The following is a 20,314-nucleotide window of genomic DNA, read 5'->3' as shown; positions in this document are numbered from 1 at the left end:
TTTCTTCCTTAAGCCGCGTTTAAATAGATCTGTCGTATTTATTTTATAGTTTCTTATCAAACGTGCCTGCATTGAATGATTTGAAATGGAGGGTCAAATCAGTGGAATTTTTCTTTGTTTTTTTAATCCACACACAAGGTAGAAGGTACCTAACCCGAAATAGTGAAGAAGTAAGAATTTCTTTTTAAAAAAAAAAAAAAAAATAGCACTCTCCCGTAAATAAATATGGGAAAGTAGCATAGGTACAATATTTAAAAAAAAAGAAGCACATTTTAATAGGTTATATGATTAGAAACAACATAATTTATATAATTTTTTTATAATAACAACACAACTTAAAAAACAATAAATTTGTGAAAATTGCCTTGTTACAACCAGCACAAGTTACATGGAATTAAAGAATGTCTAAAATTTAAACATTTATTTGGATCCTTTTTTTATTTTATCAAAATCTTAGATATTTTAATTTTTTATTAAAAAATCAAATAATTTTAAAAATATACCTGGTGACTCGAGATCTAATCAGAATCAGATTTAAATTAACACCGACTAAAAATTAATCCAATTAAACTTAGTCAAAGATCAATTGACCTAGTCAATTTAGTTTAACTCTATCCACACCGGATTGGTAAATTAAGAATTATATATATATAACATGACTTTAGTATTTCATTAAATAGTTTGGTTGCTTTGGTCAACTTTTTGGTTGGTCAACCCATTTAGTTTGCTTATTTATTTTTAAAATTATATATATATAAAATGAAATGTCCAAAATTTGGACATTGTTTTACTCCATGAAGGTTGAATTGTTGTTCATAATTCTTTTAGGTTGCATGGTTGGTAATAGAATAATCCTGAAAATTTATATAGATTATGTTGTTCTCAACAATGTAACTTGTATATATTTTTTTAAAAAAATAGATTATATTATGGAAACAACACAATCTATTAAATTATACATTTTCTCAAAAAAAATTGAACTTTAATAGTTTTCTTAAACTTTTACGAGATGTGTTATTTTTAAAAGAATCTGAAAAAAAATTATTTAAATATATTTTTAAGTAAAAAATATTATATATATCATAATACCAAACTCACAAATAGCAATATAAAAACACAAATAAAAAAGAAAAATGGTACACAATATGTAAAAAGAACAAACAACAAGACATTATTAGTATTATTAGTATTATTACTATAATTACAGTATAGAAATAATGGAAAATGAAAAGAAAAACCATAAATGTGTGGACACTTTAGTGGAAAAATAAAGTAGGGTATCTTTCTTGTGTGGCCTTTTAAAGCCTCTATCTTTCTTTTGTATTTATCATTGTCATTTTTACTTGGAGAACGGCAGCAAAAAATTCAGTCTCTCTGACAAGATCAGACCCCTACCCAAGTCTAAAGAACTTGCTGTTATGGTAGACACTTGTTGGATTCGATACATATATATTAAACTCATGTCCTTTTAGGGATATATAGCTAGCTACCACTGCTTCCTTCCATCCCTCGTGTGCAATTGCTTGCTTTAATCATAATTGAATGGTACTGATTACTGAACTTGTCTCTGCAACTTCTTTGATGGGTTCCTTTCCATTTTTCACATTTTTTTATACATTAATTTACTGTCTCTGAATGAAGATCTTTGATGGGGTTTGTGTCCTGTTCTTAACTGATTTCTTCCCCCACCCTTTCTCTCTCCGTTTCCTGTCCTTTCCCTCTCTAGCTAGCTTGATAGCAATATATAAACAACTTCAGCACATATTCTTCACTTCCTCCCTTTCTTCTTCTTCTTCTTCTACGGATCAGATCTTAAGTTTCTAGCTAGTAGGTGGTTGATTTGTGTGGTAAACTACATGTATACATGTTTTGTTTTATCATGTACTTGTGAAGATTTAGATTGATAATCACTCTCTTTCGTGTCTTGCTCCAGATTTTCTTCAGGTTTAACTCAGGATCCAATTCCTCTGAATCAATCATCAAAATGGGCTGATTCTTCGTTCAGTGCTTCGAGCTTTGGATACACAATTAAAGTTGCTTGCACATATAGGATTGAGTCTCAAAGGTTATTGACTTTGCCTTTTGTAGATCATATTTAATGGCAACGTACTTTCATGGAAGCTCAGAAATCCAAGCAGCAGCTGCACCATCTGATGGGATCCAGACACTTTATCTCATGAACCCTAACTACCTCTCATCTTACTCTGACGCTACTCAACAGCAGCACCAACAACAGTCTCCAAATATGATCTTCTTCAACCACAGTAACACTGTTAACAATAGCCTTTCCCATGGACCGCCGCAGAATCACCACTTTGTCGGCATCCCCCTTCCTGTACCCTCTTCCAACATCACTTCCTCAGTTCCCGACAATCACAGCCGTCCATCGTCCCTACACGGGGTTGTCCCTAGTGTTCACTATAACATCTGGGGTTCAATAGATCAGAATTCGGTCGCATCAGCTGCTACAGCTAGTGAGTCTAGTGGGGCCCATGATGTCATGTCGTCCCAGGTGGGTTTTCGGAGGCCGGTGGTGGTGTCTCCAGGAAGGCAAGGATTATCTCTAAGCCTTTCGTCTCAGCAAGCACCGGCACCACCGACACCCTATAGTAGAGCTATAAGCAATGAGCATGAGATTCAAGCATTGCATCCTCATGTTTCGGTTGTGTCTTCAGGTGATGAAATCAGACTTTCTGGGAACTCTCCGCCGTCTGTTTCGGCAGTGTCGAATGGGGTTTCCTGTATGCAAAACATGGTTTTGGGATCCAAGTACCTGAGAGCTACACAGGAGTTGCTTGATGAAGTTGCTAATGTGGGGAAAGACCTGATAAAGAGTGGCATTATAGCAAGGACTAAAGAGAAAATGAAGATGACTAAAGAATCTATAACTGGAGATGGTTCTGATGGTAGTGGTGAAGCTGTTGGTGAAACTAGTGCTAAGCGTGGAGCTGACCTTACTACAGCCCATAGGCAGGAGCTGCAAATGAAGAAGGCAAAGCTTGTAACCATGCTTGATGAGGTACGTACATGTATATCTGTGTGTATGTGTGCGTGTGTGTGTGTGTGTGTAAAACAAGTTGCATACTTCTGTGGCTGCTTTCCTTTGATGGCTGCTTTAGATTTTTTACCTGTCAAAATAGAAAACATTACCCGCTTTCCTTTCAAATGCTACATGTAAATTCACGTGTGCTGTTTCCACAGTAAATAATGTTGAAATTAAGTACTTTGATTATAAGTAGAGTAAGGTCTTCGTCACTTGATTTTGGGATCATCGAAAACTGAACTCATCACTAAAAATTCTTGTTACCACTAAATCTATACAATCCGTACATTTTCCTTTCGGTAGTGACCTATGTGTATAATTCTCCTACTAATATATATCTTGAAGATGAAAATGAAGAAGAGATGGTAGCTTGGCATGGTGGAAATTATTGTAGAGCATGAGAGACTTTATTTCCATTAATACAAACTATGTATGTTCGTCTTTTTATGGCAGTTAAGTTAGGTCCCAGTCAAACAGGTCCATTAACAAGGTCAATTTCATGGCAGCCGTAGTTATATCAATTACCCCAGCTGTTTTTCTTGTTTCTTCCTTTTTCTTTTTCTTTTTCTTTTTTCTTCTTCTCTTGTGGTTGTGATAAATTATTTGGTGAAATGCAAGTTGATGATCTTATAACCTGAAACATGCAATAAAGTCACAGTCCTGCTTTCTTTCCTTTTCCATCCCTAGACTAAGTGCTCAAGTCTAATGTGGTCCTATTGTACTTAATCTGTCTCTTGCTTTGGAAACTTTCAAGGTGGACCAAAGATACAGGCAATACCACCACCAAATGCAAGTAGTAGTTTCCTCATTCGAGCAAGCAGCAGGATACGGTGCAGCGAAATCATACACTGCCCTAGCATTACAGACTATCTCAAGGCAATTCAGGAGTCTTAAAGACACAATCGCTTCACAAATCAGGGCCACGAGCAAGAGCTTGGGTGAAGAGGATTGCATTGGAGCAAAGGTTGAAGGTTCAAGACTAAGGTATGTGGATCATCAGCTTCGACAACAGCGAGCACTACAACAACTTGGAATGGTCCAACACAATGCTTGGAGACCCCAGAGAGGATTGCCTGAACGTGCTGTTTCAGTTCTTCGCGCTTGGCTCTTCGAGCACTTCCTTCACCCGTATGTTCCTCTGATAAGTAGTGCAAGAGAAAATATGAATATAGTAATAACCATTATGGGAGCTTCACCTAACAGATTGAACTAATCTTTTAGACGAGGATCCAGTAATGGTTTTCATTATATGATCTTACAAGTATGGGAATATATATATGGCATCATTATTAAATATGCGTGCATTGGCTATTTCTTAGTTTGATTTTGTGACAAATGTTTTGCTTCTGGTTGATCAACACAGTTATCCCAAGGATTCTGATAAGCACATGCTTGCAAAACAAACAGGGCTTACTAGGAGCCAGGTATGAACTCTAATCCTCCTCAATATCAGCCGCAATTATATATATATTCAGCAATAAATTATAGGGTAGGTGATTGATTTCCTTCTTCTGCTATGAATCATTATCCAATATGAACTACATATATGAACTGATCATGTATATGCAGGTGTCTAATTGGTTTATAAATGCTCGAGTTCGGCTGTGGAAGCCTATGGTTGAGGAAATGTACTTGGAGGAAATCAAGGAGCGAGAGAAGGATGGTTCTGAGGAGAGTGGAGGTAAAAATGAGAACAAAGAGTCTGGGTCCCATTCTAGTGCACCAGGAGAGAGCAGTACACATCACATGGATCAACTTAAGGGAGTAGTACTTCAATCAAAACAACCTGAAAAACCCACCAACCAGAATGGTTCTCCTACTAGATTTTCAAACCCAACAATCTCAATGTCTCCCATGGGAGCATCCTTTCAACAGCAAGCTGGTTTTACACTTATTGGGCCAGCTGAAATGGAAGGAATTGCTCAAAGTTCAAAGAAACCAAGGAGCGGTGACATGCAGAATTCTCCAAGTAGTATCCTCTCCATGGACATGGACGTGAAACATGGTGAGACAAGTAGGGAAATCGGTGTGAATTTTGGTGGTGACAGGTTGACCAAGGATGGTTATCCTCTAATAACTGGCAGCAATGGATCTTTTGGAGCATATCCAATGGGAGATCTTGGAAGGTTTAACATTGAGCAGTTGACCCCAAGATTTAGTGGAAATAGTGTCTCCCTCACTCTTGGCTTACCACACTGTGAGAACCTTTCTCTTTCAGGAACTCAGCAAAACTACCTCTCCAGCCAGAACATTCAGCTGGGTGGAAGAAGAATAGAAATTGGAACCAGTGAACCTGACTTTTCTGGGATTAACACCTCACAAAATTCTCACTCCAGCTCTGGTTTTGAGAGTGTTGACATTCAAAACAGAAAGAGGTTTCCTGCTCAACTATTACCAGATTTTGTGGCCTGATCAATTCGATATGTACTTAACAATTCATACTTCAAGATCTCAGGTAACATGCATGTGCAAGTAACAGCTCTCTCCTTTCTAATGTACCCTGGCCTATAGAAAGAGAAGCTAAAGAAAAGCTTACAAGCATGATGATTGCTGCAAAGCAAGATGAAAAGGCAGTGTAGCTAGGTTTTAGTTATAGAGAACAACTAGCTAGTGTTCTTACATATTGCTTAGGGGAGGATTGAGTTCATAATTAAGGTTAATTAATTAAATGATTGTATATTATATTCTACATTGGGGCATAGTTATATGGAAATTAAGATTTCATGGATATGCAAAATGGGTTATTTCATATTTGGGTACGCAAATCTCCCAATCCCTCTATTTGTATATGTGTATTGGTGTAGTAGATTACCACGTAGATGACTTGCGTTATGTTGCGTCTATTTTTTTTTTATTATAACGATGTAAATATTTTTTTTAAAACAATTCTAAGATTTTGATAAGCTAGATGTGGTTAATAAACTCGATTAATGACATGATTAAAAAATAAGATATTAATAAAAAATAAAAAGGAAAAAAACCAATAGTGATTTAATGCAAAAAATAAATATTTTTTAATATTATAAAAATATATATGTACAATATTCATAATATTCATAAAACGTTTCAATGATTTTACTTGTATACTATTCATAAGACATCTAAGCTCTAATTTTTTTTAACCAAGAAAGAAAAAAGTTTAAAAGAAGCTTATGTTTAGAAATTTGATAATCAGATTAAATCTTGATTAATTTAATAATATGATAAAAAAATAAGACAACAATAAAAAAACTAAAAATCAATGATAAAGTATGAAATTGAAAAAAAAAAGACAAAAAAAGATTCCAATTCCTATTAACTTTTCAAATTGCATGAACAATATAAAAGAAAAAAATATTATGCAAGGTTGCATGTATTTAAAATTTTATAAAAAAACAAAAAACAAATTCAATTTATTAAAAATCTCACTTATGAATCATACCAATCTCTTTAAAAATTAAACACATCTACTATCATAAAAAAAAAACAATTGCAATATAAAAATGGCTAAATTAACAAAAACAATTATAGATAATGTGTATTAATTAAATCAAATACCAAAAAATTATTTTTAAAATTCATGAAAAATAAGGCATCAATTAAAAAAAATCATATTTTTTTAAAGAAAAGAATTAGGCCAAGTATTGCAGGGTCTGGTAAGTCAGGCTTAGCGCTTGGCCCTTGAAGCTATGGTTTGTGCGCGGGCCTTTTTTTTAAAGTTTAATTAATGGGGCAGACGGTGCCTCGTTCGCTAAGCTCAAAATTCAGCCACTGGTGTGGCCGGAAAAACGAAGTTCTTTTTTCACCCTAAAAATTCATTTTCAACTTATTTTTGACTCAAAACACCTAGAAAACACCGTATGAACCTTGTTAAATCAATCCATGATTTCTGAAAACACACACACAAAAAAAGATTTGAAACCCAAAATTAACCTGAAACTAAAAAATCTTCTCAAGTCTAGATCTTATTTTAGGTGTTTTCAAGGTAAAAAAAAAAACACCTAATCATAACCGCCTCATATGGAAGCATCTAACACAATGTACGACTATTTTTGTGATCTAAATCGTCACCAATGAAAACATTCTCTCTCTCCGCTGGAATCCAGCGATTCCCTCACTCTCCTCCAACCATAAAAAGAACTTAAAAATGAAGTATGATATCAAAATGAAATTTTTAAAAATTACAGACTGATAACCTAAAATTTAAAAAATATATAAGGGATAAATCGCGCAAAATAAATTTAACAATTATAATAATTTTGAGTATTAATACTTCTTTTCTTTGTCTTTGTTTTTTCAAGACATGACGTACGTACAAACATATAACTTTCTAACCAAAAGATTTAATCAACTTTGTATTTATTTATTCTTTTTATCTCCAATCAATGATTCTTAGAAATATGCCATACACTACTAAAACTAGTCCAATTGTAATTGAAATTTGTAACTGAGAATAAATTGGTCGCAAATGTTTTTTTTTTTTATTTCTGACCAGTTTGTGGCTGCACGCAAATCTGGGTCACAATTATTATTATTATTTGTGGTGCGGTCTCAACTCTCAAGCCATGTAGTCACAAAATCGGTTGCAAAGTTTTTTCTTTCCTTTTCCTTCTTCCTTAGTGTTTGTTGACAGATTTGTACCTGAATTTTGTGGTCATAATTAATCAATCACAAAGATCTTGGTCTCAAATACCTGAAATTTCGCGAAGAAACTTTGGGACAATAATTTCGCAACAGTTTTTTTTTTTCCTTTTGTTTACAAACTTTTTTTTTTTTAGTTTAACGTGGATATCCGGGCCAACTTGCGCGCACCTCGACTAATCCCACGGGCCAAACTTTTGATTTATAAGGTTTTGTGATTGTGTTGAAGTCACAAATCAAGAGCTTTTTTACTGGGTAGTGAAAGAAATGTTTGTTTAGCCATACTTACGAAAACATTAAAAGTTTAAATTTAATATAAATGTAGTAGGGGTTTGTTTAAATGTGTATCTCACTTATATAATATACTCAATGTTTACATGTCTGCGCTACGCTATAAGTTAGATTAAGAAGTTTTTAAACATAACAAAAAAATATCAAGGTCATAAAAAATTATTTTTGTATTTTTATTATATCGGGCCCAACGAGTCAACCTTAAAATCTTATGATTCGACTGCTCGCCTAGTCCAAGTTTAAAATAAAATAATGTGAAGTTGTTCCAACATGACCCAATTGATTTAATTGGTCTAAAGGCATCCCGACTAACTGGTAAAAAAAAAAGAGAAAAAAAATGAGAAAAAATAATAAAATTAACATAAAAAACCTTCGACCCAACTTCTTGCACAACCTAAATTTAAAATTAAATCAAATGAGAGTTGCCTTACTGTGATCCACTTGACTTAGTCAGTCTCCCTTAGTTAGTGAAAGAGGTTCAACACCTTATTGGAAGATTAGTTACCCTTAATAGATTCATTGTTTATTTTAAGGAGCGCAACTTGCCTTTCTTCAAGACTTTAAGAAATATTTCTAACATTGAGTGGATATTAGAGTGTCAAAAAGCCTTTGAAAAACTCAAAGTGGACCTCTCATCGCTTATGGTTTTATCATAAACAAGGGAGTGTGAAATTCTCTTTCTCTAATTACATGCATCAGACTTGGTTGTTAGCGTAGTGTTGGTAAGAAAGGAAGAAGGGATCCAACTCCCAGTCTATTACTCCAGTAAAACTCTTTATAATGTTGAAACCAAATATTTTAAAGAAAAAATAGCTTTATTTTATTAGTGCCTCCCAAAAATTGAAGCTTTATTTCCAAACCCACCAGATCATAGTATTGACAAATCAACCTCTCTAGCGAATCCTTTATAAGGTAGACATGTTAGGGCATTTAACCAAGTGGATAATAAAGTTGGGCTTTAACCAGGTGGACAATGCAGTTAGGCGAGTTTGGCCTCCAATATAGACTTAGGCCGGTTATAAAGGAATAAGCTTTGGTAGATTTCATTGTTGAATGTTCTTTTGATGAACTTATACTTGATAAACCGAAGTCTCCATCAAGCATTGACCCCACTTACTGATCCAACAGCTTCCTCAAAACCCATAGTGATTGTCGTAACCAATTTTGACCCTTATTTTTTTTGTATATATTTCAAAACAATTATAAAAATACCAAAATATATATATATATATATATATATATATATATATATATATATATAGTTCTTTTTAGTCATTTCATCATTTTGTGTAATTTTATGTCTCAAATTAAGTTAGGAATTATCATAAAAATCATTAAAAAAATTAAAAATACAAAAGAAACCTAAAAAGTAAAAACAAAAAAAAATAGTTAGCGAACATTTGGACTAATAATTGAGTTTCACAAATCAAAGATTTAGTTTGGGAAGTTCAATTAGATCCAATAATGATTTATGTTGCAATTGGAAAATTATTGGAAGAGAAATTGAAGACAAAAAGACTTAATTTGATTTTAATTTGGCCAAGATTGGAAAGATTAAAAAGCCAAGGATGAGTTTGAAACACTTGACCAGATTAAAAAGTCAGTTAAAGGCTTATTTGAAGAGAAAAATCAAAATTGAGAGTTAAAAGGGATCAAAATTGCATAATTTTGAGAACTAAGGATGGATTTGTAATAAATGGTTAAATTTGGGGTCCAAATTAATTAAATCAGGGATGCAATAGAAAATAGAAAAATAATTTAGGAATTTTGGGAAACCAAGGACTAAATTTGAAATGTAGCTAAATTGGAAAGATTAATTTATGGATTAAATTAAAAGAAAACCCCAATTTAAAGTTATTGAAAAAACTCAAAATCCAAGAACTATAATTAAAAGGATAAAATATTCAGCGACCAATTAATTTAACTTTGTTTCAATCCTATTTTTTTCTAGTCCAATTAATTCCGATTGAGTTGATTTAATTTAATTCAATCCATTTAATTTATATTTTAGTTCAATTAAGTCTAATTGAATCAACCCAAATCAAGTAATTAAACCCAGAGATTGCAATTTATAGCTCCTCAAACCCAATTTCCAGCCAATTTCGTTTAGTAGTTAAACCGAATTCTACATTTACAAGTTCTCACATTCTAGCTCAATCATTTTGGGATTCTAGAATTCCTGTCCAAATCTTAAATCAATCCCGCAAATTAAATTCAAAAATTATTTTCACAAGCTAGGGGCATACTTTTTTTCTTATTTTCCAGTAACAATTGAGAGGGACAATAATACATAGACCACCACTTACTTGAAAACCCATCGATTGCCTTCATCTTCTCCAACAAGATGGCTACTGTCTAGAAACAAAAAAGAAGGAGCTTAACCTTATTGCTTCTTCTCTCCCTATAAAAAAATGTCACTCTTACCCAACACAAGATGACCTCCCTTCTAAAAAAAAAACTGAAAAATCACTCATTCCTATATGAGCCTTTCATTAACCCAAAGGGAGAACAACATTGGAAAAACATCATCTTTTTACCCCATATTGTTTCTCTTAAAAAAAAACAAATTCAATTTTCCCAACCAATACCAAATTAGACTAATTTTGAAACTCATCTCCTCCATCTTTTTCCATTATTAATACAACATACTCTTTTAATCTTCTCCCATTTACCAACATCAAGCCATTGTCATTTTCTTTGTAAACAATTCATAAGAACATCAAGATTATTTCATACTTAGACACCAAACCATCTTCCCTACCAACACTAACACCTAACCTAATTTCCTCAACAAACATTATTGTCTTCCTTATCAACTGCCAATAGATCAACATAATCTCTTTTTCAACCAAAAATCAACCACTGTCCAGGATGCAATCCCTCATCATCTTTCCATTCATTTATCATCATCAAACATAACATCAATAATGAACTAAACATGAGCCTCCAACATCAACTCATCACAAACCTACAAAACCTCGTCTTTTTTATTTCAAAAGCAACCTCTATCTAAACCCAAATCAGTCCTAATAGAAACCACAATCCACCTACTATCAAGCCAAACCAACCCATTTTTATTCAATAGCTTTCCTTTTTTCCACCTTTTCCTTTCACCCAAACCACACATCTTACCATTATGACATGCTACAGACAATAATCACAAATTCATGATTGTCCTCTTTCCCTCTCAACTATGAGCCATCACAAACCCAGACCTCTCCCATACTAAACAAACTTCAATCATAGACCCAATAATCAATATATGTGTCTTCCTCATCAGCTACTAATAGACCAACACAACCTCCATTTCAACCAAAAATTAACCACCGTCCAAGAACCAACCCTTTATTATTTTCCTAATCATTCATTGTTAATAAACAACATCAATAATAAACCAAAGCTAAGGCTCCAACATCAACTTATCATAGACTAACAAGACCTCATCTCCTCTATTTTAAAATCAGGCTCTTTTTAAACCTCAATAAGTCCCAATAACAAGCATGATCCACTTGTTGTCAAACCCAATCAACATATTCTCATTCAATAACTTTCTTTGTTTCTCCCTCTTTCATTCACCTGAACCAGACATCTTGTCATTGTGATAGACTATAGACAATCATTATAAATTCATGGTTGTCCTTTTTCTTTCTCAATCATGAGCCACAGGAAACCCATACATCTCCTCTACTTAATAAACTTTAATCACATACCTAAGGACCACCAGACCTGCCACCATTCAAATACCAGTGATATTCTATTTCTAAAACCCTCGATTTCTTCTTTAATAGCCCTAATGTTTTAGGCTTCTTTTCACTTCCCAATATTGTCTTTGTTGATAACAACCTCAAACCAATGACCTTTTAGTTACCCACGAGGCTATGACCAAAGTTCAATTACTATCTACTAGACCCACTAAACTAACCACAAGAAGAAATCACATTCTACAACCATCAACCACCATAAAACTACCCTCTTCAATGACATCATAAACCCCTAACCATCATCATTAAAAGCAGCAAATAAATCCTCCTTCATGTTAGCATCCAAAAACCTTCACTTTCTATTCACATAAAGAACCCAAACCACAAGTTTTTGGAATCCCAATTAACAAGGAGATAATTTTGTTTTAGAAAACCTTGTTTCTTTTATATTTACAGGTATACGTTAAAAGGGATGTAAGTTACATGCACTCATTCATTTTAAAAAGTGCAATCAACTAGTGTGTGAGGCACACACATGTCACATACCCCGAACAAATATTCCAGCATTATTCTTAGACCCCAATAGCTTTCACTCACCCAAAAGGTTGATTTTAAACTTTAAATGTTTTTTTAATATATTGATATGTTGTTGTGATAATTATTTTGATTATTTATTGTGTGGTGTGTTTTATAATTAGTGAATAACATTGTATATAGGTTGTCATAGGCGAAATAACACTTTATATGTAGGGATTGTGATTAGTGAAATGGCATTATGTGTGTGTGTGTGTGACTGGTTTTGTTTTTTAGTATATGTTAGATAACTTGATAAACAAAAAAGAATGCCATAAAAAATTAATCATTTTTCAAAATTGTCATTATGACCAAGTCTTTCTAAAAAAAAATCATTTTTGCATATTCTATCATTGTATAATAAAAAAAAAGAATTTGTCTTTCTAGTTTGTTTACAAAACAACAAAAAAGAAAAAGACAAAAATATTTTTCATATTTTAGCATTTGATAAAAATATTTGTTTTAGCATTTTCATAAAGAAAAAAATAGAAAATACAAAAATATTTTGTATGTATTTTGGACTTTATAATAATTTTATGAAGTCTATTAGGATTTGACCCAAATTAAAAGGCCCGTTAGGGCCGACACACCCAAAACTTCAAAAGTATAACCTTTGTTTTCTCAAAACAATAAAAAAAATATTTTGTTATTTACTTTCAATGTTTGAGGTAAATAGACTTATGGTAAGTTGTTATCTCGAATGTTGAGAGAAGTAAAATATTCCTTAGATTTTAAGATATTAAAAGTTTCTTGTTCAATATTTTCTGACGCTGGAGTTATAAGTATCGAGGTACTATAGGTTAGGTGAACCTCGTCAAGGGTACTTTCATGGACTTTTCTTATGATTTGGGTTGATTTTTATGGACCTAACATAGTCTCACTGATACATTTATGGACATAACTTGAGTTATTATCTAGGATGCCCACCTTAGAATTGTCAACTCAATAAAACAATTAGGAGTGGAAAAAACCAACCAGGCTTTTAGAATGGATAAGTGTTGAACTTTGGACCAAGGTTTAACTCATCATAGTAAACCCACATTCACTCAATATATAGGCCACAACCAGTTTAAACACAACAAGACCTTAGCAATTTAAGACAAGACAAACAATATAGCCTACCTCGAGTAGAATGTTTTAGGGGTAAAAATATTTTTTTTGTAATATAATCATTCCTTTATCACATATCTCTGAAGACCAATTAGGTTTCTTAGTGACTATAATACTAGGGAGCAACTCCTATTTTCAAAAGTTTAGACTTTTTTTTAATACAACGTAAAAACTCGGTTTTTTTTCTCGGGACATTACGATGTTGAGTGCGACACTAGCCATCCCCACTTAGAAGTTATACATGGACGGATCCTCTAATATCGAGAGGAATAACACTGGGATAGTGCTCATAAGTTTAAAGGGGCAAATTTTTGAATATGGAGTTTATTTTGAGTTCCTAGACACCAACAATGTATCAAGATCTAAAGCCCTTCAATGGGTTTAGTCTCGTGGAGACCTTGGATCATAGTTTTAAAACCCGGCCCGGCTCGGCGGGTCGACCCGGGACCCGATCGGCCCAAGCATGTGGTTGGGCCGGGTCTAAGCAAAAAACAGGCTTGGAATTGGCCCGGTGAGACCCGGTCGACCCGGAACCCGGCTAAGACCCGACCTTATTATTATTATTATTATTATTATTATTATTATTATTAGACACACACACACACACACACGACCTTTTATAGTTAAAAGGTCAAAACGAGAAGTATTGTCAATTGAACGAAACGAACACTGCAGTGCAGAAGACCTAATTAATTTCAAACCTAATTAAAGAAATCTTCAAACCCATTTCAATCGTGAAGAAGAGCAGAGGAGCAAAAGACTCTTGAATCCTCGATCGCTGTTTCAAATCTGTGAATAAAGTTAGATGAGTTGTTGTTACTTGTTTCTTTCTTTTTTCACTCTCTGTTTTCTTTCTTCTGTGCCTCTGTTTTAATTTTCAAATCCTTAATCGCTATTTGTTTTTAACTTACAGCTCTTTACTATAACAGTGACATTGATTCTTCCCTATTCTCACACCCACAAGTATGTTTCTCACTTTCTCTGTTCTTTTCTTTTCTGCAACTTGACCGCTGTTCTTTTCTTTTCTCATTGTTATTTTAGTTAACTATCTCTTTTATCTTTTTTATTTTCATTTGAATTGCTTGACAAGGAAGATGACTTAGTAGTGCAACTGTGTTTTTGTGTTTATTCTGCTGCTTCTGCAATCCCGAATTCAAGCTGGTTGTTCGTTAACTGTGTTTCATTTTAGTTAACTGTGTTTGTTCTGCTTTTTCTTCTGCAAATTAGTTAGTTGATGTTATCAACTTTTGTTGGAGTTACTGTGAAACCTATATTTTTATTTAAGTTGGTTGTGCTTAGTTTTTATGGATTGATTTGTTTGCCATCCAGTGTTTAACATCATTCAACCTTCATGAATCAGGATCATTTACTGTCATTTAAATTGATTTTAGTTGACTAATAATTTAACCTTCAGGCTTATCCAGTGTTTGATTTTTTCCGTTGGCTTTCATTTATGTTGTGGATATTATTTGTAATCTAGTATCAAACTTTCCTTTCCCTCTATCTAGTATCCTTGCAAGGTTGCATTAGGAAATAAAATTTTCTCAAGATAAGAAAAGAATCTAAAAAAATAAAATACTGAAGTCATTTATTCATTATATAATAAAAGTATATGATTTGGCTTGAAATTATTTTCCCTCTTATAAATTATGTCAGGTCCTTAAAATGTCTTTACATGATGGTAGTACTCCAATTAGTGATCCTTCAATGGCCCAATCATCTCAACCTTTAATTTTTATGTCAAGTGGTAGTAGAGGAAAAACAGATTTGGCATGGGGTCATTGTAGAGAAGCTCCTGAACTTAGTGTTGGATGTAAAAAAACTAAATTAGTATATTTATATTGTGCTAAAGTATTTGCGGATGGTGGCATTAATCGATTTAAGTAACATTTAGCTGGAGCTAAAGGACAAGTTGAACAATGTCGCAAATGTCAACCTGATGTTCGACATCAAATGCTTTTGAATCTTAAAGGAAATGCTGAAACAAAAAAAAAAAGTTAGAGAAATGCAAGCAGATTTCAATCCATTTAATGCATAACAAAGCGAGCATGAAGAGATGATGATTAGGCAATTAGAAGATGATGGTGATGGTGATGGTTATGATGATGATGAGGATGAGGATGATGAGGATGTCAATACTAAAAAACATATGTTACCACCGAAGGTTGCAAAAAAGAAAAAGATTCAAAGCACCAGCACTGTAAAACAATCAACTATAAGTTATGGAAAGCAGAAGAAATCTGCAACATTAGGGACATATTTCATGCCGAGAACAACTCCTGGTGCTCAAAAGTCTCTTCAGAATTGTTGGTAAAGGAAGGAAGCAGTTGAACGGTGTGATCTTGCTTTAGCGAAGTGGATGGTTGATGCATGTGTGCCATTTAATGTTGTTAACTCTGTGTATAATCAACATGTCATTGATGTTGTAACAGCCATGGGTCCTGGTTATAAAGGACTAAAATTGCATGTTATTCGTGGTTATTACTTGACAAAAGCGGTTGATGAAGTGAAGATTTATGTTGAGAGTTATCGAGAGATTTGGAAGAAGACTGGTTGCACATTAATGGCTGATGGATGGACAGATCAGAAGAGGAGGACTTTAATTAACTTATTAGTATATTGTCCTAAAGGAACATTTTTTTTGAAAACTGTAGATGTATCAAATGTCTCAAAGACTGCTAGATTGTTGTATCAGTTGTTTAGAGAGGTTGTTTTATATGTTGGGGTAGAAAACATTGTGCATATGGTGACTGATAATGCTGCAAATTATGTTGCTGCTGGCAAGTTATTGATGGAGGAATTTCCTTCAATATTTTGGTCTCCTTGTGCTGCTCATTGTATCAACCTCATACTCTAGGACATTGGTAAATTACAGTCAGTTTTTTGTGTTGATAATCATTGTTATCCATTATATTTGATGAGGAAGTTCACTAGAGGAAAAGAAATACTTCGTCCAACTCCTACTCGTTTTCCTACCAATTTCATTACATTGCAAAACATTATAGCTCATAAAGATGAGTTGAGAGCTATGGTGACATCTAGCGAATGGGTCTCATCTGCTTATGCTAAAGATATCCAAGGAAAAACGTTTGTTGAGAGTGTGCTAGACTCTCTATTTTGGGAAGAATGTGCAATAATTGTGCGAATGAGTAAACCTTGAGTTTGAGTTCTATGAATGGTTGATGGTGATGATAGACCTTCGACGGGATATTTGTATGATGTTATTTTTCATGCAAAAGAAGAAATGATGCAGAGATTTCAAAATAGAAAGGCTAGAGTGAAACCTTTCATAGACATTATCAATAATCGGTGGGATGGACAACTATATAGACATCTTTATGCAGCGGCATTTTGGTTGAATCCTTGATTTTAATATGATGCAAATATAATGGATAAACATATGAGCACCATTTCTGGACTTCTAGATGTTCTTGAGAAGTATGCACATGGAAATCTACCATTGCAAAGTAAGATTACAAGTGAGATGAAGTTGTTTAGGAATGCTAAACATGACTTTGGTCGAGCGTCCGCAATAAATAATCGCACCCTTATGCCTCTAGGTATATAATTTTTATATTTAAAAATATTATTTGACATAGTCTTACATTCTTACTTATTATTTTTTTGTATAGATGAATGATGGATGACATATGAAACCAGTGCTCCAAATGTACAACATTTAGCTATACGAGTGTTAAGTCAAACTTGTAGTTCTTCGGGATGCGAGAGAAATTGGAGTATGTTTGAACATATTCACTCCAAGAAGAGAAATAGATTGGAGCACCAAATGTTTAATGACCTTGTTTACGTCCACTGCAATCTAAGATTGAAACAAAAGTATTTTTCTTTTCTCTAATTCCTTAAATATTATTTTATCTTATTTAGTAGCATTATTAATACTTATATTGTGTTTACCTTCACTTTTAATATTTAGGAATTATTGGAAAGGACAAAATTATGATCCAATTAATATTGAGACAATTTGTGACATTGAAAATCAGGTAGTAGGAGATGACCCGTCAATTTTGACAACTAAAGAAGTAGAGAGTTTTCACCAAACTCTATCAACTATGACCATACAAGATACTTTAGATGATGATAATTAATGATTGATTATTTAGTGATAAATATTATTTAAAATAAAGTATTATTTAACACATAATATTTATTTGTTAATTGTGTTTGAAATGTAGATGTCATAAATATTAATGAGATTAAAGATGATTGTGACGATGAAGTTTCAAAGGAGCATGCTGATGATTTATTAGGTGTTGACGAGATTGGCTCAATTCCATCGACATTTGATTCAAATTTTGCTTTTATGGACACATAAGAAATTAATATGTTCATTCAATAAAAGTGAATGTGTTGTTGATTTAGAATTTATGTTGTTGGATGTTTTGTTTTAAATATTTTAGAATTTATATTTGGTTTGTGTTTTAGATATTGAATTAAATTTATGTTGTTGGTTTAAAATTTAAATTTGGTTTATATATGTGTTGCATTGTAACTAGTTAGGTGTTTTCTATAGGTGTTTTTTTTTGTTGACCCGGGTCAACCCATCTAACCCGTGACCTGATCTTTAGACCGGGTCGAGTTTCAAAACTATGCCTTGGATACATATCCCTTTCGCATTCACAGTGACTCTAGTTGGTGGTTGACCAATGTCAAGAGCTATATAAGGCTAAGGAACTTACCATACTTAAGTATCTTTATAAAGTTCAAGTTCACTTCTCAAAAAACGATAAAGTAAGAGAGATCTTCAATGTCCATTTACTAAGGGAAGACAACAATCGAGCAGGTCTTCTATCCAAACTTGCAATCTTTAACTTTATGGAGCTCTCTTTGGATGTGTGGATTGAAATATTAAATAGAACAAATGTTTAGAGAATATAAGATAGTGACTACCCTAATCATTATTCATAAGGATTAGAGAACATCTATCAAACATTACATACTCACCTTTAGGTAAAAATGAGGTCATTTTCCTGGCTAAGTAAACAACATGATATTACTTGGTCAATGATGTCGTATACCAAAGTTTCATCTTAGTTTCTCTACTTAAACATTTATCTCCTGGAAAAAAAAACACTTATGTTTTAAAGGAGATCAATGAGGGATGTGATGCCTTCATGTGAGCCCTCAAGCTTTTGTTGTCAAAGTTATCCAAGTAGGTTTCTACTAGATAATCATACTTTATGATGCTATAAATTTGGCTAGAATATTTGACAAGTGCCAAAGATTTACCTCAGTATCCCATCAGCATTCTATAAAGATAATTGTTATAGCTTTTCCTTGACTTTTCTTCTATAGGGGAATGGAAATCTTGGGCCCCTTTTCTAAGGCCACGGGTAACACTTGGTGACAATGGACTACTTCATCAAATAGGTGGAGGCTAAGACATTGACAAATATAATTGTTAATAAAGTGATCTTATTCTTGTGAAAGAATATCATGTATTAATTTAGGCTTCCTAAAATCCTCATAATTTATAATAAGATGCAGTTTGGCAATCACAGGATGAGAAAACAATGCCAAAGACTCCATAGTGATAATAGGTTTTCTTTATTGTCGTACCCTCAAACCAATGGCTAGGTCGAGCTCACCAATAAAGTTTTACTTAATAGGCTTTAAAAAAAAAATCAAAGAAGCTAAGTCAAAATTAGGAGAACTATATAAAGATTTTATGGGCTTACAAAATGACATAAAACATTACTAGGGAAACCCCATTCCTTTTTACTTATGGTATTGAGACCATGATACTAGCTGAAATTTAGTGCCCATATCCTATATTCACCCATTACTCTCCAAAAAAAAATGAGCAGGGATTGAAGACTAACCTATTGAGAAGTCAACCATTTTCCCTATTGATGGGTTGTAAGAATAAAGGTTAGTAATAGTTGTGAATACTTTATTTGAAATGAACACATCTAAAGTTGCAAATCCCCTAAACACAACAAGGAACTCATTAAATGAGTCTCTCAATGCCTTTGACTAAGCATGTTCCTCACAGGAGGCCCTCACTTTTGCTTTGGTAGTCACCATTTGTTATTTATTTATTTCTTGACAAGTTTCCTGGATCTTTTTAGACTAAAAGCTAGATGTGTCCATAATTTTAACACTGCCTCTTTCAGCCTCGACCTCTTCTCTCTTATATTCCTTCTCCAAAGATAAATTTATACCAAAATAAAATTAAAAAAAATGATAAACATGTCAAACAATGTACAAATTATAAAGCTTTACATACCCTGCCCACTTCTCTTTTGGTATAATCCTTTCACCATCTTACTCACATTGAAGTGATTAAAGGCTTTCATTGGTCTTATGCAAACATCCCTTTCAAAGTCATTCTGACAAGGCCTCACATTTATGTATGGCCTAGGAGTTCACTAAAAAAAAAGGGACACCCCTACACCTCCTGCTCTTTAACTTGGGGAGCATCTCTATCAAACGTTATAATTAACCACATTCATTGTCATCCTTTTACAATGGTGGTTTTACCGTCTAGTATGATATTCATAGGCCTTTTCAGTCGGTTGACGAAGATGAAGAACTAATAAAGGTTATGATCACTATTGGAGAAGCCATTTAAGGTGTAAAACTGCTTGAATATATCTATGGTTGGCTCCAACCCTACAAGCTTAAAATATTATTTAAAAGTTGTAAGGATAACCCATCCATTCATATATAATTGGCTGGCATATATGTTAAAGTGAAAGAAACATCACTCAAAAACCTTTTCAATAAGAAGCAATGCCCTAACTCATACATATAAAAAGGGGTTGTAATCTTAAGCTTTCCACTATGAGCACCCTTTTATTTTCTTGCTTATCTTTTTAGATTGATGAAGGATTACAACTATATACACCCCTCCTTATTGATCGTTAGCCTTATCCAGTTGCTCTATGGTTATAGTGTTATCCTTTATATCCTCAAGAGCCCTAGGTAATCTAAGGTTCTCTAATGGACGAGCATT

General features: G+C 33.3%; 1 protein-coding gene across 4 annotated transcripts; it reads left to right on the top strand.

Annotated features, from left to right (window-relative positions):
- Positions 1-1,291: 1,291 nt before the first annotated feature.
- LOC7475139 (BEL1-like homeodomain protein 1) lies at positions 1,292-5,792 on the top strand. 4 transcript variants are annotated; one of them, XM_024586454.2, is made up of 5 exons: positions 1,292-1,421; positions 1,934-3,019; positions 3,798-4,171; positions 4,407-4,467; positions 4,613-5,792. In XM_024586454.2, exons 2-5 carry the CDS (start codon positions 2,099-2,101, stop codon positions 5,453-5,455), a joined length of 2,199 nt encoding a protein of 732 aa, XP_024442222.1. In that variant the 5' UTR covers positions 1,292-1,421; positions 1,934-2,098; the 3' UTR covers positions 5,456-5,792. The 4 variants fall into 4 exon arrangements, with proteins under 4 accessions (XP_024442222.1, XP_002299773.2, XP_024442227.1 ...); XM_002299737.4 differs by having other exon boundaries at positions 1,320-1,545; XM_024586459.2 differs by lacking the exon at positions 1,292-1,421 and adding an exon at positions 1,573-1,827.
- Positions 5,793-20,314: the final 14,522 nt, after the last annotated feature.

Source organism: Populus trichocarpa, chromosome 1 (genome assembly GCF_000002775.5).
Source record: "Populus trichocarpa isolate Nisqually-1 chromosome 1, P.trichocarpa_v4.1, whole genome shotgun sequence".
NCBI lineage: Eukaryota > Viridiplantae > Streptophyta > Magnoliopsida > Malpighiales > Salicaceae > Populus > Populus trichocarpa.
Note: the sequence above shows the minus strand (reverse complement) of the source record. Positions and strands in the feature narration are given on the sequence as shown.